At 58.3% G+C, this 23,709-nt stretch overlaps 1 protein-coding gene across 2 annotated transcripts; it reads right to left on the reverse strand.

Moving 5' to 3' along the window:
• Window positions 1–473: 473 nt before the first annotated feature.
• Window positions 474–22,491, reverse strand: ASIC4 (acid sensing ion channel subunit family member 4; the record flags this gene model as incomplete). Of its 2 annotated transcripts, XM_079710198.1 has the most annotated exons (10): window positions 474–575; window positions 777–881; window positions 1,213–1,292; window positions 1,369–1,460; window positions 2,632–2,785; window positions 4,727–4,783; window positions 5,296–5,458; window positions 5,649–5,776; window positions 5,863–6,007; window positions 21,910–22,491. In XM_079710198.1, the coding sequence occupies 10 exons, from the start codon at window positions 22,489–22,491 to the stop codon at window positions 474–476; spliced, it is 1,608 nt and encodes a 535-aa protein (XP_079566324.1). The 2 variants fall into 2 exon arrangements, with proteins under 2 accessions (XP_079566324.1, XP_079566325.1); XM_079710199.1 differs by lacking the exon at window positions 4,727–4,783.
• Between the last annotated feature and the right edge of the window lie 1,218 nt (window positions 22,492–23,709).

Here is a 23,709-nt window from a genome sequence, read left to right on the forward strand (position 1 = left end):
TCCTGAGTCCTGGGGCCCTGCCCTCTCCTGCTGACACTCTAGGGCTCGGACCCCGGCTGTCTCTAAATTACCGACCCTCATAGCCCCACCCACCTGCTACATCTGTATCCCCACCCCCGCCCTGTCCTCCCTAAATATATACAAATGTACAGAGGGTTCCACCCCCTCTGAGGTGGGGCCCTTTTTCCACCTCCCTTTCTCCTCCTCTCCACTGGGGCCCATGGCCTGGTCCCCAGCCCTCCTTGGGCACCAGCCTGGGGGTGGAGGGTGTGGACAAGAGGGACCCTTGTGCAAAGCAGCTGGCACTAGGGTGGGTGAGAGCAGGGACCGAGTCCCCACCCTCCCAGTGAGCACCGCCCTCTTCCCCTCAGCTTTGGGCTGCCCCCAAGCCTTCGGTCCTAAGAGTGGGAGGCTACGGTGGGGATCTGGGCTGGAGTCCCCAACTCCTGGGTCCTTTTGGACGCAGCACCGTCCTAGCAAGCGAAGTCTTCAAAGAGGCCTCCCCGGGGGTGGTGGTTTGGGAGCAGGCCGCCGGTGCCTCCGCCTTCAGCGTGGCCCTGGCTTGGGCAGGGACTCTGCGAGGCGAAGCGGGGGGTGGGACAGGGAGAGCTCACGTGGTACCCCCAGGCCTCACACAGCCAGCCTTGCCCTGTCCCCTGGGGCAGAGGCCTCAGGGGAGCCCAGGAACCCCCTCCCGCAGGCTAGTTCAGAAGTTACGGGGGGACTCAGTCCTGGGAGAGGACGCCGGCTGCACACTCCACAGCGCTCACCCTCACCTGCTCCTTCAGTTCCTGAAGCCCCAAAGTGGAGATGCCCCCAGTGGCCGTCCGGAGGGGGGTCTTGGGGCGACGCCACGCCCGCCTCAGTCGGTCCCAGGACACCTGGGGGTTCGGGGAGGGGGGATAGCAGTGGGCTCAGGAAACTCGCTAGAGGAGAAGGATGGGCCTCACCAGGCCCACCTCATAGGACTTGCTGGCCCAGCAAACCCCCACTAGGACGCCCCAGTCCTCCTCACCCATCCCCCTCTCCTGACTTCTCAGCGCGCTGGGGCCTTCCCACCAGTCAGGGGACGCTGGTGAATAACGCTGAGCTTGACCCCCAGCCAGTCCAGCTCCACCAGGAAGCCTGCACTGCCCCTCTGCTTTCCCCCAGCCCCTCCCCCTCCCCGCCCCTCCCCATCTGGGTGGCCCCCACCAGGGCCCCATCCCTTGCCTCGTAGATGTACTCTAGGATCTCCAGCAGCGTGAGGACACTGGCTCCGATGAATAAGCCCATCTGTCCCCCGAGGTCCCCTGGGGAGCACGAGAGCAGGGTCAGGGGGGGCAGGCTGGTCCGGTCCACCCCCGTGGAATCGGGGCCGGGGCTCACCCAGCAGGGCTGACAGGCCGTAGGCTGCTCGTTGCTCCATGGCCTCGGATGTCAGGGCTTCAAAAAAGACATCTAGGACCAGGAAGTTCTCCCTGCAGAGACAGGAAGCAGGGTATCCCTAAGGGGCCATCCTCCTGACGAGACGGCTGGCGGGACATCCCAGGCCCAGCAGATCCGGATCTGAGGCCCCCCTGTGCCAAGAAGCTCCCAAAAGCTGTGAGGGGAGACGGGCCCAGATGCCTGTCAGCTTCATCTTTTGAGGGCTAGCAAAGGGCCTGGGAGAATAAAACAAAACTCCTGGGCCAGCAAGATTCCCGCCCCCGCCTTCTCTAAAGCAGCAAATAGTATTCACTTTGCCTCATCCCCATACCTCTCTAGAACCTTCAGTGCCTCCCTATTGCTTGACAGTCTACTCCAGAATTCCTCTTCCAGACCTTCAAGACTGCCCATGATCAGCTGCACTGTACCTTCTTATCCAAACTGCTTTTCTGTCTGCTGCTTTCCACACAGCCTCCCTGCTGCTCAGGCTGGTCTTGACATCAGCCCACAGATCTCTAACTGGGATGCCTCCCCTCTCTCCTCATGGACCCAAACTCGGGGTGCTCAGAGGCCCAGCTCATGCCTCCCCTACTTCCCCTATGCACATTCATCTCTCCTGGGGCCTAAGAATCAGTACCACACCTTCAAACATGGCCCCATCCACAAACTGTGGCATGAGTTTTGTGTTATCATCATCTCTGTCCCCATAGGAGCCAGCGCTGGGCTTGGCACTCAGAGGATGCTCAGCATTGGTAGATTGGCTGCAGGGTTCCAGGCCCAAGGCTCAGTGGGACCCCTCCTGTGGGCCACCTGGCTCCTCCCCCATCCCTTCCAGTTCCTCTCCCTCAGCACAGCATTCACTGGACATGCATTTAACGGCTCCGGGTTGCTGCGGGAGAAAGACACGCAAACAGACATGCAAACACAAAACAGTGGGTAAATGCAACGACAGAGGTATGTACGGGGTGCTGTGGGAGTGCAGATGAAAGGTGTTTGGACTAAGAAGGGCTCCCCTGGAGGTGGAGACACAGGATGTGACTTGGAGGATGGGTAGGGGTTAGCTAGAAGAAAAAGATCGTGAAAGGCATTCCCGGCAGGAGACTCATTATTGACAAAGATGCGGCCCACTCCCAGCCTCCACCATGCACCAGGCCTGTTGAGGGTGGTCTCGACCACACACGGACACACACGAACGCACACACGCACACACACGCACATACATACCGTATGTAGGTCTCGTTGCGGTTGTATTTTCTTGCCAGGTACCGGGCTGAGCCCCTGTTGGGGATCCTGACCATGGAGATTTCTTTCCCGTAGCGGGTCAGGTTGCAGGGGGTAGGGCAGAAACACGGGCCTTCGGAGCCCCCACCCAGGGAATCTGCAACACAGAGGCACCAGCTGCCGTGTGGGGTGGGATGGCCCAGAGGCCCACCAGCTGCAGGGAGGAAGCTTAGGGACTGTGCTGAGGCAGGCACACCCACACTGAGGGCCTGGTCTGGCCAGCACTGGCACTGCCTGGAGGAGACTGGCTGGGAGTCCCTTCCTGGACCAGCTTCAGACCATCCAAGAAAGTGGGCGGAGTTAGAACCCCCAGCACACTCCTGTAGGCTCATCCCTCTGCTGCCCAGCCCCCTGGGACAGAGAGGTCCTCACGGCTCGGAGGGCACGGGCCATCCACCAGAGCTAATCAACCACATGAGGCCTCAGACACGTGACGGGCTTGGACAGGATGCTGGGATGAGTGGGAGGTATGCATGTTTTCACATGTGCCTATGGATGAGTAGATGGATGAGTGGATACACGGATGGATGGATGGACGGACAGAAGAACAAATGGGCAGGGTTATTATGCTCAGTATGCTGGGTTTTCTCTGTTCGCCCCTTCAGATCCACTCTCCACTCTCCCCACCTAGCTCTGTCCCAGGATGCTGATCCCTGCCAAATGCATCACCTAGACTCCCTGTCCTATGGCTTTGGGTTGGGTTTGGCCAATGGGAGGCCCTGTCAGGATCACAGGGCAAGGAGGGGAGAGATGCCAGTGTATTTCTTCCCTGGCTTCCTCACTGCAGGGCTTAGGTTGGCAGAGGCTGCGTCTTTCCTCTTGTGGTCCTGGCTCCTGGCTCCTGTCCATCTCAGACAGCCACAGGTCCCTCTCTGGGTGCCAGTAGCAACCCCTTCCTTTGCCCCTTCAGGCGCGGGGGCAAGAAAGGCTCCTTAGTTCTGTGGAGTCTCACCACCCCTTGTGGTTCCCTTATCCCCACGTACATCTGTTCCTTCATTAAACACGCTTCAGTCACCCCTTTGGCGGATGTAGTTGGTGTGTGGGACAGAGAAGGTGGGATTCTACTGCCCCAGCACCTCAAAGCCGCCCCCGTGGCCCCAGCATCTGGATTACCGCCATGCTCTCCTGACAGTCACCCTGTTCCTAGACTTCCTCCCCGCTTATCCATCCTCACCCCCTTCCTAAAATCAGAAGACATTCTTGCCTTGCCTTAAGCCAGTGTTGGCTTCCCAGAGCCTCCTCTGCTCTTTCCAAGCCCTCCTTTGTTCTCGGACCTCCAGCCACACTGACCTTTCAGGGCTCCAGACACACACGCTCTCTCTGGCCACAGGTCTTTAGCACGAGCTGTTCCCGTTGCCTAGAACACGTCCCCCCTTTTCACCTGGCTAACTCTTCCACACCCTTCCAGTCTCAGCTCATATGTCACTCCCTCTGGGAATCCTCCCTGCCTGCCCAGGTGAGGCTGCACGTCCTTGCTGGGGCCCTGTAGGATCGCTGAGGTTCCCCTACACAAGGATTAACACGCTGTGTTGTGATGCCCATCTGCAGCCCCGCCAGGCAGTAAGCGCCACAAGAGCGGGGCTCTTGTTCCCACTTTTACCTCTGGCACCAGTGCAGGCTGTAAACATCTGTAGAATGAATAAATGAATGAATGAATGAAGTGTGGATCAGGCGAGACCTATGGACAGATGGGGTTGCCTTACCCACACCGATAGCCAGCAATACATCTTTCCTCATACCAAGGGAGAAGTCATTTCACTTTCCCAGAGAGGCAAGCTCATTGGCTGAACCAAGATGAGAAGCCCCGCCCTTCGCTCTCGGTTCCGGTTCTCTGCAACCCCCCACCCTGCTGCCTCCACCACAACTGCAAAGGTCCTCAGACCCCTGGAGGTACGGGGTAAGTCTCAACCCCCAGGAAAAAAAAAACCCAGGAAGAGACTGGGAGGCGGGGAGCCGAGGCAGTGAGGACCAGGGTGCACAGAGAGACGAAGAGGAGGAGGGGGCCGGAGAGGCGGGGAGGGGAGAAGGCAGCACGGACCCAGGGTGTGGTCAGCACACTCGATGTAGATATTTGGCGGGCAGATGGTCTCATTGCCTGAAAGGAGAGAAGATTATTCCTGGAGTCTATAGTTCCATCCACTCTCCCCTCCCATATTCCCAAATGTGGGCACACACATGCACGCACACACATAAATGTGCGCACATGAATTTATACATGCCTGTGCACAGAAGCATGGAGATGTACTCATGCACATAGGCACATAAATCCATGCGTGCTTGCACACACACGCACATGCACATGCATTTGCATGCACGTGTTCAAGCACATGCACACAACCTCAAGTACAAAAGTACAGATATGCACAAGTACATGTACGCATAAATACATATAACAGGCGCACAACCATGCATGTGTGCATCCCATATGCATACGTGAAAACATGCATAAAATCCCGAACACATACCATGTACACTCACGTGGGCAGAGATATGCACACATGTCATACACATGCACCTGCCCCCCTGCACATAAGCAGTGTTCTGCCCTTGGGGGCTCTGGAGCCTGGCAGGGTGACACAGAGGGCTGGCAGGGGGTGGGGTGCCCACCTGGCATGTGCACCATCCGGCAGTGGCAGCGCTGAAGCACGGCCTCCTTTTCACAGCGCAGCCGGCAGGCAGACACACTGTAGGCCGAGTAGCCTTGAAGCTCAGGCTCCCTGAGCCCACTCTCCGCTCGGCAGTTGCCCCAGGGCTGGGGCAGATAGGTCAGCTGCAGAGGTGGGGCATGACGGGGTCACGCACAGATGTCCCACCCGGCCCTCTGGCGCCCACAGCCCCAGTAAAGTCCATGGGAGGGCTGGTGGGATGTGAGCTTCTGGGGGGCAGATCTGGTCAGCATCCCCTCTGAGCCCAAAGGCCCGGCCCCATGCCTGACCCAGGACCCAGCTGGAGGTGCTCACCCGCTGTTCCTGGCAGGACACAAAGGTCTGGAAGCCTGGGGAAACACCGAAGCCCAGCTGGTGGATGTAGGGTGGCTCCTCCTGGCTGTGGATTTGCACTCGGATGCCTGCCTCAAACGATGTCTCGTCTGCACAGTAGAGATGGGCACCTTTGGAAACCCATCCCAGGCAGAGGACCCAGGCCGGAGCCCCTGTCCCTTTCCCGCCTGCGTACTTGTCTCTCTCCAGATGGGCAGGTACTCCTCCTGCTGGATGTCCAGCATGATCTCCAGGCCACTGCCCATGCCCCCCACCCGGCTGGCCAGTGAGCTCTGTGGATCCGCGTTGAAGGTATAACACTTCCCATAGCGAGTATAGACCTGGGGATAAGAGACAGGAGCGGGAGGGGTGGGGGTGTGGAGGGGGGAGATGAAAGACAATGCCTTAGGCTTAGGGTTCCCTGTCCCCTGTGACGGCCACCAGACCTGCCTGGTCACCCCTGTCCCATATCCCAGCAACCAACCGACAGCCCAGCCCCCCTTGAGCTCCATCTTTTCTACTGACATCCTCTCTTAGATGATTAAAAGGCACCTCCAGCTTAACATATCAATAACAGAACTCTTGGACTTCCCTGGTGGCACCGTGGTTAAGAATCCTCCTGCCAATGCAGTGGACACAGATTCGAGCCCTGGTCCGGGAAGATCCCACATGCTGTGGAGCAACTAAGCCCATGGACCACGGCTACTGAGCCTGTGCTCTAGAGCCCGCGAGCCACAACTGCTGAGCCCGCGTGCCACAACTACTGAAGCCCGCGTGCCTAGAGACCGTGCTCTGAAACAAGAGAAGCCACCGCAATGAGAAGCCCGTGCACCACAACGAACAGCAGCCCCTGCTCACCGCCATTAGAGAAAGCCCACATGCAGCAACGAAGACCCAATGCAGCCAAAATAAATAAATAAAATTTAAAAAATTAGCAGAACTCTTGATGTCTTCCCAAATCCTGTCCCCGACCCACTCTCCTCTTATGAGTAAAGGGCCCCACTATCTATCTAGTTTCTCAAGTCAGAATCTCTGAAATCTCCCTCTCCCTGTAGGTTGGTTGCTGGGATATGGGACAGGGGTGACCAGGCATACAATCCAGCTGCTGTCCCAGGCAATATCTATTTAGAATCCATCTACTCTCCTTCCATCTCATGTCCCCCTTTCAGCATCACCTCCCCCCTCCCCCGCCACGGCGGCAGGCTCCTAAGTGGTGTGCTTCGTCGGTCTTTGCCTCTCCCTCCAAGCCATTCACTACACAGTAGCCAGAGTGCTCATTCTAAACTGAGGAGATCCAGTCAAGTCACTTGCCAACTTGAAGTCCACCAATGGCTTCCCATTTCCCAGAGAAGAAAGCCCAATTCCTTCCCTCGCCTGAAAGTCTCCACATGAGGTAACCTCTGCCTCTGTCTCCTGCCTTTCCACTCCCAGATCTCTGAGACACATTCAAACTTTCGGAGCGACTTCCCTCCCCAGGGCTTTGTTCACGCAGTTCCCTCTCCTGGAACATTCCCGCTCCCCCAGTTGGCATGGCTAGCTGCTCATCTTTTAAGCCTGAGGTTAAGTGTCCCTTTTTCAGATGCACACTCATATCCCACACACACGCTCCCAGGGTCAGCCTCCCCTCATCAAACACATTTGTTGGTTTGCTCAAGGTCCTCATCAAGACCTGAGATGATCTTGCTTATCTGTTTGCCTCCGTGTTCATTGCTCATCTTCCCCCCACTAGAATTCATGCTGCACAGGGGCAATGAGTCCAGCACCTGGCCCAGGGCGGGGCACAAGGGATACTTTAATACGCGGTTCCACCCGCGCAGCCGCCAATCTCCCTTTTCCTCTGCAGAGAGTCCTCCCACGTGGACACCAGATGGCGCTGGAGCCCCGGAGATGGAAGCCGAGGCTCTGGCGGGGACAGAGCTGCCGATGGGAGTTGCAAGCAGCTGGGGAGGGGAGGAGGTGGAGGGAGAGGCTGATGGGAGCTCCCCCTGCCAGGCTCACCCCACAGAGACCAGCCCCCGGGTCAAACCCATCACAGGCGGCACCTGCCCTGGGGGTAAGGAGGTCGGCGCACTCCATCACTCCCCCTCACCCCCACCCCCGCCTCTGTCCTTGGGAACATTTTCACTCTGGTGAAAGCTGGGAGAAAAGGCACGGGGCAGTGTAAGGGAAAAGATTCCTAAATGCCTAGCTCCAGAGGGAGGCTGTGGAAGGGAGGGGGCTGGGTGGAGGGCAGTAGGAGCGAGGAGTTCTAAGAACTGGGGGCCTGGGGGTGCCCTCGTTGTGAGGCAGCTTTGTCTCCCATCCCCATCCCCCTAGGTTAATCGCCCTGCTGATTCTCCCCTCTCAAGACAGTTCTTCCATCACCCAAACACCCTGCCTCAGATTCCCAAAACAGAAGCACGCAAATGACAAGAACTGTACAGTTTACAAAACATGGCAACATCTGCCACCCCATTGCATCTCCTCAGCCACTCTGGCATCTGGTAGGTTTAATTAGCCTGATTAATACAGATGAGGAAACCAGAGCTCAGAGAGGTGATGTGACTTGCCCAAGGTCACACAGCTTAGGGGGAGAGGTGGAACTCATTGAGATGCAAGACTCAAGGTGTTCCCACAGTCCTCCATTGCTGGCAACTCCCCCAACCCAAGCCTACACCACCCCAAGCCCCGGCTCCTGCTTCAGCCCCATCCAGCTGAAATGAGACTGGAGTCTCAACGCTCCACCCCTTTTCTTCCATCCCTCCTTCCCTTGCACTCCACTCCTCTATACCTTTCTTACTCTCTTCTCCATATCTGCTGCCTCTCAATTCAATTCCTCACCTGTCCCTGCCCCCCTCCTTCTGCACCCTCGCCAGCTTCCGGGTTCCAGTCCTTGACATTGTCTGTACCACCCCTGCCGCAGCTCCCTGTTGTGTGTCCATCTCGGGGCAGGAGTAGGCATCACTGACAGTCCCAGAGCATCCGCTCTGCCCCAGGCACTGCACTAAATGCTTAATATGCTCTTTCCAATCGAATCTCACAATGACCCTACATCCTACAGATGAGGAAACTGAGGCTCCGAGAGGTTGGCTGATTTGCCAAGGTTTCCAAGATCCGTGCTTCTCAAACTTTAACGTGCACACAAAGCACCTGGGGATCTTGCTAAAATGCAGATTCTGATTCAGTAAACGTGTGTTGGGCAGCAAGACTGAGATTCTGCATTTCTAACAACCTGCTGGTCTGCAGACCGCACCGTGAGTAGAAAGGCCCTAGTCGAAGGGGCGAGAGTCCGGCGAGACAGCCTGACTCTAGACCTGTGCTTTTACATGTCACTGGAGGGAGGAGAGCCCTGAAGGGGGCTGGGGGCAAGATCCCTGTGTCCTCAGTGGTGGGGGAAAGGCAGATGGGGGGAATATGTAAGTATTTGCCCCAAATCTCAAAGCACTCATCCCCTTCCTATTTTGGGTCAAGAAGATGCTGGAATCAGCTCTTGCTGCTGCAGCCATTTTTCAGTGTGTGCTCCAGTTGGGAGGCTAAACAAGGCATGGGCTGCATGGGGGAATCCCAGTAGTGAGCTGCTCACTCGTGCCCCCCAGTGTGCAGCAGCTGACCCTGACCGCTGGGCACTGTCATGGTCTCTCCCATGGGACCATGGACTCCCTGAGGCTGGGAGCCCCGTTTCTTGGTATCCCCAGAGCCCAGTGCAATTTGCAGAAGGAGGAGTGAGGTCCAGGGAAGGAATGCAAAGTGAACATTACCAAACATTCCCACTTTGTACTGGGTCCTGTACTTTTGATCTATTTTCTCCTTTGAGACGCCAAGAAAACCACATGAGGTAAGCATTGTAGCCCCCGTTTCATGTTGAGGAAGCTCAGAGAGGGAAAATGACTTGGCTAAGGGCACACAGCAAGTAAATGACAGCAGAGACTCGAGCGGAACTGAGCCTGATGCCAAAGCAGAGTTAGTGCTTATAAAACACCTGGTAGGTGTTCAGTGAATGAATGAGTCTGGTAGCCTCCTGAACCTGGGTGGGGCTGGGGCAGCCTCCCTACTCGATACCTCCACCACATAGACACAGACACAGGCTACATGACACTGAGCCTCTCCCTGTGCAGGGCAGAGCCAACTGGGAAGGCTTGGGCTCCAGTGGCTTCAGATGGTGGAGGCTACCTGGTACGCCTGCCCTTGAGGCGACTGTGCAGAGTGGGGGTGACAAAGGGAGACGAGTGGAAGGACTCTGGGTCTGCTGATGGACAAAGCTCTGCAGGGAGTGGACAGGCCAGACTGGCAGGGCCAGGACACCTGCACAGCTCGGGTCAGGTCCGACTGCGCGGCAGAGCAGAGCATTGCCCTGGAGACGGTCCCTGGGCCAGGCAGGCAGCAGCGGGTGGAGCCGCCAGCTCCTAAGTGGCAGAACTCTGGTAGCAGCACAGCCCACAACCTCTTCCATGGAGACGGCACGGCCGCTCTGCCACAGGGTCCCACTGGCTGTCCACTGCTCTCTCCCGAATGGCCCCAGAGGAGGGTGTGTGGACAGGAGTTGAGGGTCCAGAGTCCAGCCACGGAAAGGGGCAGCTCCTGGGCCAGGATGTGCCCTGACGGGCCAAGGGGCTATTTCCAGATCCCACCCCCAGCAGCCTCAGCCTCTGAGCCCTGTCCCCATCTCAGAGCCCACCTTTTTCTTCCGTCTGGCTCTCCCTCTTTTCGGCCCTCCCTTGCTCTCTGCCTTCACTCCTAGGTCCATCCCCCTGGCCCTGGACTGAACCCCTCCAGACCTATGCTGGACGGGTTCTAGACAGGTCTATGTCCATGCTGCAGGCAGACCCTTGGACCAGCTGCCTTCCTGCCAGCCCTCTGCCTGTCCCTCTCGGGCCACCTCCCCTTTAGTGCTGGCCTGGTCCCTGCCCTGGGTCTGTCCATCTCCCTAGCCTAGGTCGCCTGATCTTTCTCTCTCTCAGGTCTTTCTCCATCCTCCTGGCCTGTCTGTCCTCAGCATCTGATCAGTTATCCATCTGGCCTGTGTCTCTGTCCCTTGCCCTCTGTCAGCCTGTCCATCCCCCTGGCCTCGTCTTTCTCCCATTGGCCTGGCTGCCCCTGCAGCCTCTCTGTTCTTTTGCCCGCTGCATCTCTATACTGTTTCCTTTTCTGTCTATTCTCTAGTCTAGGCGTCCAGTCACTGACTCTTGTATTCCTCCTCTTGACTTTTCCCTGGGCCTAAAGCCACCTCCCCAAGCCAGGAACCTCTCCCCAGGCGCCCTTCCCTCCTTCTCCCTGCCCTCCCCTCCAGGTCTGCCCTAGACAATGATCAGGGTCAGAGAGATCCGTCCAGAGCTTGCTCCTCTGAGCAGTGGCTTCTCTCTCAGTCCCTTGAGTTCCATCTGTCCACAGCTCCCATTTCCTCGCATTCTTACCCACCCCTCCCCACCCCCTCATCCTCCCTGCAGTCACGGAGCCCACAGGGTTAACAGGCAATTAGCAGGGCCAGGGCTCAGAGCGGTGGGGGAGAGGGCTCCTCCGGGCCTCCAGGAGATAAGAAGCAGCCAGGAACAGCCAAGGCTGGGCTAATCCCAGCGTTAATCTGCAGCCTGGGCTTTATCTCCAGCGCCTTCTGGGCACCCTGCCTCTGCCAAGGCCTTGGCACCTCCCCCCAGCACTCTTTTCCATGGCAGCTTTATCCCTCCAAATTCCGTCAGCCCTCTCCTGATGTGATCCAGCCCCATGCCTCTCACTTAGGCCCCTGGAACGAACTCCCCTTAATCCTGCAGTGCCCTGGGGTCCAGAGTGGGCCAATGGAAGCGGGTACATCTTCATCTGCCCTGGACTGTGGCTAGCATCCCAAGTCAGATGGCCCTCGGGCCCCAGCTTCACTCAGGGGTGGCCCAAGCAACCAGGTTCAAAGCCTTCTCCTCCTCTCTCCTTGCCAGGGAAGATAGTACCAACTCAGAATGCCTGGGGTGTCTGTGCTGGTCAGAACTGGGAGGTAACTTAGTCCAAACCCTCATTGTACAAAGGTCAAATCGGAAGCCTAGAGATGGCAAGGGACATATCCAAGGGCATCCAGAAAAAAGAGGGCACATTCAGAACCTGAGCCCAGTCCCCTGCCCCCCACTGGGCCCCAGCATTCTCCACTAACCTCCATCACCCCCCTGGGGGTCAGTAGACCCTGATCCCAGCTCTGGCGCCACCAGTGACAGCTGTGTAACCTTGGTTAGTAAAGTGATTTTTTTACTTCTTTGGTCCTCAGTTTCCTCGTCCGTCAAGTGGGGATAGAAATTCCTGCTCGACTTATTTCACAGGTTGGTTGTAAGTCTCAAAAGAAATGAAGTAGGTGAAATGCATTTGCAAGGTAAAATCATATACATGAGGCCTCAGTATTAGTAATAAGAGTGTTGTGGAGACCAGTAAGGCCCAAACTGGGGCAGAGATCGACCAATGAATATGGTGCTGGAAAAGGATCCACCTAAGCTTCATAACATGGAAAAACGGGTGCACGATTTGGAGCCTGACAGAATAGGGTTCAAATCCTGGCTCTGCCGACAGCCTTGGACAAACAACCTTGAGTGGCGATTTAACCTCTCTGAGCCTCAGTTTACTTATCAGTAAAAGGGGGAATGGTAATTCCTCCTCCGAAGGTTAGTAGTGAGGATCAGAGATAAGTCCAGAGGGATGTGTGCAAGGTGCTCAAGAAAGCAGGGGAGGGCTTCCCTGGTGGCGCAGTGGTTGAGAGTCTGACTGCTAATGCAGGGGACACGGGTTCGAGCCCTAGTGTGGGGAGATCCCACATGCCGCGGAGCAACTAGGCCCGTGAGCCACAACTACTGAGCCTGCGCGTCTGGAGCCTGTGCTCCGCAACGAGAGGCCACGACAGTGAGAGGCCCGTGCACCGTGATGAAGAGTGGCCCCCGCTTGCCACAACTAGAGAAAGCCCTTGCACAGAAACGAAGACCCAACACAGCCAAAAATAAGAATAAATAAATTAAAAGAAGGCTCAACATTTAAAAAAAAAAAAAAAAGAAATCAGGGGAGCCCATTTAGGGAATCTTCTTGCCAAGATGGTCCAGCCATTTGATCTTGGCTCCCCACTGGGCCCATTCTCACACAGCATCAGGCACCTTGGTAAACGCTCTCTCAGCAATTGTGGGAGAGGATGGAATTCTGTCAGAGCAAACCCCCCAGGGTCTGAGATCTGGCTCTCCTATCAGAGGAGGGTACAGGCCTGCAGCCCTGCCCTTACTGTCTGTGGGATTCGGGTTCAGTCATTTAACCTCTCTGACCCGCCATTTTTCATCTGTAAAATAGGAATAATAATAGGCATCGTCAGAGGTGTTATGAGGAAAGAGATAATGTACACAGATAATAGCCACAATTAACATTTATTCAGTGCTTACTCTGTGTCAAGCACAGTCCTAAGCCTTTTATATAAATTAACTCCTTAATTCTCAAAAAAACCCTCTACTGGAGGTTTCTAAACATCTCCATTTTACAGACAAGACAGTGGAAGTCCAGAGAGAGTAAGGAGCTGGCCAGACTCACATGACGTGGCAGAGGAGGGGACCAGGCGATCTGGCACTGGACTCTGCGCTCACAGCCACTGTGTGCTGAAACATACCTGGCACAGCCCCAGTGAATAGGAGGTGCTCAAGAAATGGTGGGTGGGGACTTCCCTGGTGGCGCAGTGGTTGGGAATCCGCCTGCCAGTGCAAGGGACACGGGTTTGAGCTCTGGTCCAGGAAGATCCCACATGCCGCGGAGCAACTAAGCCTGTGCACCACAACTACTGAGCCTGCGTGCCACAACTACTGAGCCTGCGTGCCTAGAGCCCGCGCTCCACAACAAGAGAAGCCACTGCATTGAGAGGCCCGCACACCGCAACAAAGAGTAGCCCTCCTCGCCGCAACTAGAGAAAGCCCGCGCTCAGCAACGAAGACCCGACGCAGCCAAAAATCAATCAATCAATCAATAAATTTATTAAAAAAAAAAAAAAGAAACAGTGGGTGTTCACATCACACTTACTTGTCCAACACTGTTCCTTGAGCCTGTACAATATGCCAGGTACTGTGCTTGCTGCTGGGGATGACTCGGAGAACAAAATCACTGGTCTCTGCCCTGAGGGAGTTGGTTGTCTGGCCCCAGAGGCATTCATTCATTCCAAAGGTGTTTATTGAGCACCTAGGCTGGGAGCCAGGTATACAGCAGTGGTGAACAAAGCACACAAAGCCAACAATCCCAGGGATAGGCAAATCCAAGTCCCCTGAGAGTGGAACAGGAATTCGACTTGGGTTGGAGAGTATAAAGCTTCCCAGAGCAAGTGCACTCATCCACCCAGGAAGGGCATCCGATCACACCACAGTCAGACACAGGGAGAATACCCCCACCCCACCCCCGGTCCTAGTGCGCCTGCCCTCCCCCACAGGGTCAACGCAGCATCCCCCCAGCCCCCAGCCACCCAGGTGCTCTTCGAGGCGACTTCTTCTCCAAGGTACAAGTGCTTGTGAGTCTAGGAGGAAATGGGCACGACGTTTGAGCAAATGTAAATACGTGGTCAGTAGTGGAGAAGTAGGAGACAGTCAAGGCCGTATGACTCCAGGCTGAGGCCGAGCTGGAGCTGGGAGCCCGGAGCCCTTGGGGCCGTGGAAGAACACGGTGATCTCAGGGAGCGCCGCGTCTCCACTGGAGAGGAGAGAGCGGGGCCTCCAGGACGCAGGTAAACAGCCAAACCTGTTCCCAGGTAGCGGCCGCATAGGCCTTAAACCCTAGAAAGTCAGTTTTGCAGACGGGAATATTTTAAATTTGTAACGAAGTCCTTCCCTGACGTTCCAGCCCTCGATGCAAAGTTATTCGTTAAGAGCTTGCCTACACAGTGGATCGCATCCGTGTCCTGGCGGGAGTTCAGGTACCGAGACCGAGGAGGTGAAGGAGATGGAGGAGGTGGGTGGGTGCGCCCGAGCCTCCAGGCTGGGCCCAGCCGCACCCAGAAGGCCGCACCCACCGCCTCGTGCTCCTCGCCGCCCCCCTCCTCCCTCCCGCGGGGCAGGCATCCATCGCGGCGCCCGGGCGCCCTCCCTCCCGTCTGCTCCGGGCTCCTCCGCTCTCCTCCCGGGGTTTGCCTCATTTGCATTCCTCCGGCTCCCGGCTCCTCGGCAAAGTGACCTCCGCGCACAGCCGCGCCAAAGGCTTCCACCGCGGAGGGAGACACCGCCTCCCGCCGCGCTCCGCGGCCGGGGAGGAGCGAGGGGCGCGAGCCGGCAAGGCGGGGCAGAGGCCCGGACCCCAGCGATGGATGCAGAGGGAAAGGCCCGGTGCCGAGGGGCGCAGAGGGACTCGGATGGGATTTGAACCCGCGGCCTCAGATCCTCAGCGGGGCGGGAGTGGGACGTGGAGGTCAGCACAGGCCGGCGAAGCTGCGGCCCCGAAATGGAACCCCTGCTTGGAACCCGGGGCTCCCCGACACCCCGTTTGCTCCCCCTGCACCCCTACTGGAGAGGAGCCAGCCCTACCGGGCAGTCGCCCAAGGGCCTCCAGCCCTTCCGGGGGCCTCTTCAGCCCCCCAGCCCCGCTCTCCTGGCCCGCCGAGCCGCCTCCCCTCCCCCCCGTTTGGTATTTACACCTTTCACACATTTGTAAAGCTATTATCCTGTCCACGCTTAGTCACCGCCGAGCCAAGCGCCATGGATTTAGCTCCTTTAATCTTTCCTCCTAAATCAATCCTCCATTTCCCCTTAATCATCCCGTGGCTCCTCTCTGAACTCTCTTGCTGCTGCCTATGCCTGTCTTTCTGGAACTGTTCCCCCTCTGACTCAAAATGGGTGTCCCAAGGGCATGGTGAACCTTTGCTGGGGGGAGTTGGATTTTCAGCGCTGCCAGCCCCGGCCTCGGGGCCTGAGAGCCGGGGAAGAATTGCAGATACCCCCTCCCTCTTCTGGAAAACACACAGCACTCTGAAGCCTCTTATCTCCACCCACGGGGTCTCTGTCCTCCTCCTGCCTTCCCACCCCCATTCATGTGGGATGGCTCCAAGACCCTAAGCCTCCACCAGGATTTACAAAAAAACAAAAACCCAAAACCCTCAGGCCTCCTGTCCACGGTTCTGGCTGTCCCCACCCCCTCTGCCCAGCTGCTCCAAGGAGGTGGCATTGCCAGGAGAAGGACAGGGAAACACTGATAACACTCACAGCCTGAGGCTGCCCTCTCATCCCCTCCTCCTGGGAGGCTGTCCATCTCTCCCCACCACCCTGAGTCTCCACCCCGCATCCACTCCCCCTCCTTCGCCCGGTGACCTCAGCCTGAGTAGTCCCGAAGCTCTGCTCTCCTAGTACTCCTTGGGGTGCTCCTGCCTCCCTGCCCCCTGGTCCTGGTCCTTTCTGTCCCTGGCCTGGGCTTGGCAGAGGCAGCCCTGCCACCAGCCGCGAGAGGGAGCAGATTCCTCCCTTGAAGCAGAAGGGCCGGGGTGGGGGTCCAGGAAGGAGCACGGGTAGAAAGACGGAGGACAGGAGGGAAACGCGGGGGCCATTTCTTCAAATGCTAATCAGCATCTTCCGGCAGTGCCACGAGAAGCTGAGCTGATAATGAGCCCAGCTCGGGGCTGATTCCTGATTAATGAAGAGGCCACAGGGCTGCAGAGCGGGGCCAGGTGGGGCACGTCCCTCCTGGCATTCCCCGTTGCCCTTGCAGGCCAGCCCCGGGTAACAGTAACAGTCCCTGCCGCTGGTTGCTGGGCTCAAATCCCCCTCCAGCACCTCCACCGGCCAATGGGAGGCAGCCAGGCTGAGAGCGCCCCCTCCAGGAGGGCCTGAGGGGCAGGAGCCGGCAGTGGGGCAGGCGGTGGGGAGGGCAGGCACGCTGGGTCCTGCAGCCGGAGTTGTAGATAGATAGCCCTCTGAATATTTTTTTACTCAGGAAATTTTTAATTAAAATAATCAAGACTCGGGGCTTCTCGGGACAAATTGGAAGACCCCCTAACACCAGGCATCCCTGACCACAGGGCAACAGTTAGCTGGGGCTGAGAAACAGCTGCTCCCTTCAAGGGTAAGTGAACTTCACTTCTCCTCATACCCCACCCTTCCCTACTGTGTGCCTTCTCTGACCTGATCTGCCTGGCTCCCGAAGGCGGGGCCATTCCTGAACTAGATGTTGAACTAAATGTTCTCAAGGTTCATGCCTCAGGAGAAGGTGGGGCCGGAGGGCACGGAGGGCTGGGCTGGGAGTGAGGGTCAGAGGTAAGCTCATCCGGTAGATGAGAGGCCTCAGTGGGAATCCTCTCCCTTCCTGAGTCACGGGGTGGGGGGGCAAGGGGCAGTCCTCAGGCCCTCGGCGCCAGTGGCGAAGGCCTGGAGTTGGGATGTTTGTGGAGTAGCCCCTCCCACAATCAAGGAGTGGGTGCAGGGACTGTCAGTACCGGCCTGACCACACCAGGGAAGGGGCGGGCTCAGGAGGAAGCTTGGAGAGAAGGCAGGGGATGGCGGAGGAGCCTGGAATTGGGGGCCGGGGGAGCCAGAGAGTGATGGAGGGCTGGCACGCAGCTCCCTCTGCCTCAGAGCCGTCCCGACTGAGCTGGGGTAGGGCTGGGAGAGGAGGGAAGAGGACAGGGAGGAGGACTGCCCAGCTGGAAGAGGCCTTGTCTAATTGTGCCTGATTAGTAGAGAGGAAGAGAACAGGGCGAGTGATTAATAGTCACGGCAGTCACCAGCGTGTGGGGAAGGAGGGTTGGGAGGCGGGGAGGGAAGGCTGAGAGCCCGAGAGGGGATAGAAACAGGGAAGCGCCCACAGGTCTATGGTCAGCTGTCCCTCCAGGGGCTGCCTGGACCCCGGAGGACCCCACAGAGGGGCTGGCCCTCCCCCTGCCTCCTCATGGATCCTCTACCTTCCCCATGCCTCAACTTTCCAGACAATAGAATGGAAAAGACCAAGGTCACGTCCTGCACCTGGGAAGAAAGGTATATCTGTTCATGTGGTGTTTCCAGACACAGGCCCCATCCTCAGCTCAACCTGGGACCTCAGCCCAGAGAGTAGATGGCCGGACTTCTGATCACAGCCCACCACCATCACTTTATATCCTTTGACGCCAGTTGGAAAGCCTAGCCCTGCCCAACCTGGAAGGCTGAACCACGTCCCCAGGACCACCTAGAGCAGCACTGTCTGATATGGCGGCTACTGGCCACACTCGGCTGTTTGAATAGAACATTCATTCTCTCTGTCACACTAATCACACTGCAGATGCTCACTGGCCGGTGTGGCTAGTGACGACCACATTGGACAGCGCAGATGCAGGACATTTCCGTCATCGCAGAGTGTTCTGTGGGACAGCACGGATCTCAAGTGTATGCACTAATACACATGCACACGCATGCCTGAATGCTGGGGAGGGTTGGGAAGCATGGGGATGCTATAATAGGGTGGGGGGCGGAGGCTTGAGGGTCAAGAGAGGAGGAAGGCTAGGTGATGGAGACTAGCGAAGATGCCAGCACATAGGTTGGAAAACAGCAGGTGGTGCTGGGAACAGTCAGGTTAAAGAGAGCCAGGAGTTGGGGTGGTGGCATTTCTAACAGCTGACCCTCTGAGTGCACATGATGTGTGTGCCAGGCAGTGTGCTACGCCCTTTACAGCCATCTCTTTTAATCCTCACAACCACCCGAATTTTTTTAGGTTCTAATATTCTGTATCACGAATACAGAAACTGAGGCTCACGGAAGCTAACTTCTCCAAGGCCACCCAGCCAAGGTTTGAATCCAGACCGTCTGGCTCCAGAACCCACACACTTGTCCACTCCACCGTACAGTCCCCAGCTGAGAGGAGACACTGGAATTTAGAGCCGCATTTTACAGCTGAAGAAACGAAGCCTAGGAAGAAAGAGTGATTTCTGCCTTCTAGTAAGTGGGCAGGCTGAGAGCAGCCACAGGGGGGAAAGTATAGATGGGGCTTGGCGCGCTGGGCTGGGGGAGCGGATGGCGGTAGGAATTGAGGAGGAAGAGAGAGAACATATACGTGGTGGTGGAGGTGGGAGTGGGTTGGTATGAGACCGGGTGGGGAGGGGGGCGGCAAAGAGAAGAGATGGGGTGAGCTGGGTGGAGGGGCATATGGGTGGAGAGGTGGGAGCATTGCTCCTCTCTCTCGCCTCTCTCCCCTCCCCTCCTCTCCACACCTTGCCCAGCCTGCTTCGTCCGTTAAGCCTTCCCAGCCCTCTTCAGCCCAGAATGGCCTCTCTCTCTGAACCCAGGCTCTTACTATCCACGTACCTCGTTTGGCAATTAATCCCGGCACCTCCTGACACTGCTTGCATGGCTGCTTAACTCTTCCATTGGTTAAGCTTTTTAAGTGTCCCCATCCCAGCTCCACCACAAGACTGGAGGCTGCTTGAGGACAGAGGGACTGGGGACCAAGGCTCCCCTTCTTTGTTCTCCACCACAGCACCTGGCAGCGAGCCTGGCACGTAGTAGGTGCTCAGAGCTCCGTGTTGATTGAGTGACTGATTGGGAATCAGTGAGGGGATATAAGGGAGCATGGGGGTGAGAGCGACTGCAGTGGTAACAGAAGCGGGAGCAGCAGCTGAGGGGACTGGGGGAGGGCACATTACCCGGAGTAAAAATAGGCTGGAAAATGTGACATTTATTAACTTGGATTCCGGAAGAAAGGTCACAGCAGAGTGGGGAGTGGGAAGGAGGAAATGGGGGAAAGCAACAGAAAACACCTTCCCCAAAGCGCGTCGTCGTCTCTGACCATCTCAGCCCACGTGCCCTGGCAGGTTCCCACCACTGATTCCTGCACCCATCACCCCTCCATCGATCCCAAATCCCCATCATGGGCTCCATATTCTCACCACGGAGTCTATTGTGGACCTCATGTCCTCCTCAGAGACCCCTGATGTCTTTGTCTCCATACCCCTTCTCCAGTCTTGCCCACACAATACACCCCCATCTTCCCCGTTACCGTGGATCATCCCATCCCAACCATAATCCCAGACCCTTGTAAACTGGCAGCAGAGTCAGCCTTAGAATGCCAGGTCCAAGGGAGAGTTCCACTCAGCAGATGGGGGTTGGCGTTTGGGCAGAAGGGTAGGAGGACTAGGCTGAGTGGGGGGACAGGAGTTCCCCAGGGGACAGGTGGGTCCCAGGGGAATCCCTGGCCCCCCGTCTTGCTTGGCTCCTCTGCCCTTCATTGTCCTGCTGCAGCCCCAGAGCAAAGACCCACAAGCTTCTGTCCTTTTCTCTCCATCCTCAGGGTACGGAAGGGCCTGTGGGATATCCACCCTCACCTCTGCCTGGCCATCCCCAGATTCAGAGGGACTCGCCAGCTTCAATCAGGGGGCTCCCTGTTCCCATATCCTCCAGGCACCTCCTCCTTTCCTGGAGGCCAGGCAGCTACCCCCTGCCTCCCTCCCCTTGCTTCCTCCCCCCTCCATCTCTTCCTCCCCTCCCCTCCCCCCGAGGCTTCATTACTCTTCCTCTTGCCCTTCCACCCCTCACCGGGGCCTGGGACACAAACTCCCACTCAGGGACACAAAGCCCGCATTGATTTCTGCCCCAACAGCACCTGCTGACATGGGCTCTGTCCCCACCCCCAAAACTCAGGGGTGACGATGTCTCACAGAGGAACCCCACTGACCCGAAAGGCCACATTCACACACTGCTCCTTAGGGACAATCGCTTTGAGAGCGTTGATTTTTTCCTGGACGAAGGGGCCTGCAGCTGGACAACAGGCCAGCGCCATCCCCTCCCCGCCCCGGTTCCTCTCCCAGCACATCCTCCTTCTCGTCCCTTCCTCCATTTCTACGCAACTCCCGCCATCCAATGGCAGGAGGACCCCGAGGCTGCAGGCATGGTGGGGGCAGGAACACGGGTGGAGCATGTTTCCTGGTGCTACTGAGGCAGTGAGTGAATGAGAGCCCGGGTGCGGGCACCGGGCCATGAGAAGGAAAAGGTCCCCATCTGGGGCTGGCGTTGGAGGTTGGGCTGGATGGGCACCACGTCGATGCCATGTATTCGCACATGCGCTGGGCGGTGGTCATAAGAATGAAAACACACATCCCACACACCACACGTACACAATGCCGGGGATAAACTGTGGACTGGGGACAGCAACCTTGAGTTGCACCAGGAATAATAGACAGCCTGTGACTATGGGTGAACGGAGCACTGACAGACAGACAGACAGTATGCAAGACACACCCCCCACACACACCTCACACACCCGATTGTGGGAGGTGTGCATGGGAGAGTAGCCCAAGCCAACACTGCACTCCACTCCACTCCTCGTGAGAGTGTGTGTGTGTTTGCACACATGTGAGAGACGGGGAGCAGGGGCTGAGGTAGGTGGGGGTGTCACAAGAGGGGACGGCATCCACGGTGTGACCCTGTCCTCAGCAGCTTAGTAAGAGCTGGGATGTGGGCACGGGGATGAGCAGCTTCCTGGGTGCGTGGGTGTGCAGGTGTGCACGTGAGTGTAGTGACAGGGACACTGAGTGTGTGTGAGAGAGTGTGCAGGAAACTATGTCCCCATGCGGTAGGGGTGGGTGTGTGTGTGTGTGTGCGCGCGCGTGTGCTGGGCAGCAGTGAGGGTGAGCCGTGCACCTAAGAGTGAATGAGTGATCCTCAGTGTAAGAGCCAGAGTCGGGCAAGGGAGCAGCAAGAACCAAGAAACAGAGGGAGGGCCTGGAAAGCGGCAGAAGCTGGAGGGGCAGCATGAAAGAGGGATGTGTGAGGGAGTCAGTGAAAGGGGGTGTGTGTGAGAGACACAGAGACAGATAAGAGACACTGGCACCCAGTGTACGCGAAGATCGGCTCTATCCAGCCTGCCGGCCGGGCCGGCTCCCCCAGAGGCAGCCCTGAGTCCCTCCTTTGCTGGAGCCCCCAGAATACCCTCTCCCCATCGCCCTTGTTGGGTGGGGAGAAGAATCCAGTGGCCACAGAAGAAAAGGAGAACAAGAGAAAAGCGGGGATCCCTTGGTCCGGCTGTGGCATGGTGCATCCTTCCCCTGCAAGCTGACCAGCTTCCGGGCCCCCGGGCCCACTCCAGGACCCCCGGACCCCAGACCTAGGCTCTGCAGCAGTGGCAGAGCCCGAAGAGGAGTGGCGCACAGTGAGCCCCCACGAGCGTCCACTGCTTCATGCTGGGGAACCCGAGGGCAACACCGGGCTTGGGGGCGACACGAGGCCAGCCTCTGGTGGCGGCAGGAGGGGAAGCCCTGGTGAGGATGCCCTGCGCACCACTCCCTCCCCCACCGCCAGCCTCTGGCCACCCCAGGCTGGGCGGGCCGGCTGGCAGGACTCACCACCGAGAAGTTGCTGGCGGAGCAGTGGTGCCCGCTGAAGTTGCAGCTCTTGAGCATATCCACGAGCTGGTGGCCAGTGCGGTTGAGGATGTCTACCATGTCGGGCTCTGGGTAGCGCAGGCCAGCGGCACGGTGCCCGTCCCGGTCTTTGGGGGGCAGCCCCGTCAGATTGGCCAGGTGGAAGATGTCCGCGTCGCTGAGTGCCGAATGCCGGAAACGGTTGATGTTGCAGAGGGTGACGGCCGGGAAGCCCGCCACTGGGGCTGGGGCAGCCGGGTCCAGTACCACCAGGTGAGGCCGGGTCAGGTAGCCCCGGGCCAGGCCGGCCGCCTGGTACAGGAAGGCAGCCAGCGAGGTGAGTAGGGCCAGTGCCCACAGGGTTCTGCGCAGTCCATGGGGGCCTGGGCCACAGGCCCGGCCCAGCCCGTGCAGAGTGCTGGTGCTGGCAAAGGTGGCCAGGTCCCGGGGGGCTGCTGCCCCCCGCGCGGCCCCCAGGAGGCTCTGCTCATCCCCTGCCTCCTTCTCCTTGGGTTTCGCATCCTCCTCTGCAAATTTGATTTTGCACACAATCTCGATCGGCATCTGTGCCCAGCTGCTGGGACTGGCCGGAGCCTCCCTGCCCCTGTCCCTCCCTGACCAGCAGCCCCCGGTGCCCTCCGGAGTGGCGGCGGGGGCAGCGGCTGCTCTTCTAAACTCAGGGCAAACGGGAAGAGGACGGGGACAGGGTGGGGGCCTGAGGTGGGGGAGTCACTCCCACTCCCGGCGGCTCCGCAGCCCTGGCGCTGCCGCTGCCGCTGCCGCCGCCGCCGCTGCCGCCGCTTGTCTCTCTCCTCGATCGTCTCCTTGTGGCTTCCCTTATCAGCACCGGCACAGCTGTCAGCCCCTGCGTGTGTCCCTGCGAGCGAGCGAGGGAGCGAGGGAGCGAGCGCTGCTCCGCCACGCCGCGCAGCCCCAGCCGCTCCGCTCAGCATGTGCTCCGGAGCCCACCCCGTGCTTAATAATTCAGGACATGTCAACAGCGTTTCACCGGCGGCACGGGCGGCAGGAGCCAGGCCAGGGGAGGGGGCAGCCCCCAGCCCGGGACAGGGATCGCCCGTCCCTGCTGCCTGAGACCTCATCGGGATAGCCCCAAACTCTTGCTACACCCCAGCCATTCGTGGGGTCCCCGCATGGCCCCACTCCCAGGCCACATCGGGGAGGAGGGTTGCACCCGGAGTCCTTCGCTCATTCTACCACTTTTCTGGACCGCACCCCAGGAAGGGTCAGCCGACTCCATCCCCGACCTCCTGGCCTCCCTGACTCCTGACTGCAGCCACCCAGCCACCACCTGACCCCACTACCCCACTCACAGCGGCTTCCAGAAACTCCTTGGGAGAGCCACTTGTTTGAATGAGGGAGGGGAGGGGAGGGCAGAGCAGAGAAGGGCAGGCGAGACAGACAAGGGGACAACGGTGGCTCCGCCAAGATTCTTGGCTTCCCTACAGCTTTGCTCCCGACGTAACACCCACCATACCCCTGCCCCCTCTGGGATGCTGGCCGCCCTCTCCCCGACTTCACCTCCACCCCCGAAACTCAGTCTCTCGTGTGTCTGGGACAGAGGGCACCCTGGCTGACTTGCACATCTGTGGCCACTTTGCTTCCCCAAATGTTTCCCAAATCCCTTGCCAGGCCGGGGGTCGGGGCGCGTGTTGGGTGGACAGGCCAGGGAGCAGAGGTGTGATGTGGTGAGAGGGTGGCGAACGGAGGTCAGGAAGAGCCCACCTGGGGGTGCTGGAGGGAGCAGAGAGGTGCTGCGCTTGA

Source organism: Hyperoodon ampullatus (assembly GCF_949752795.1).
Source record: "Hyperoodon ampullatus genome assembly, chromosome: 8".
NCBI classification, from domain to species: domain Eukaryota; kingdom Metazoa; phylum Chordata; class Mammalia; order Artiodactyla; family Ziphiidae; genus Hyperoodon; species Hyperoodon ampullatus.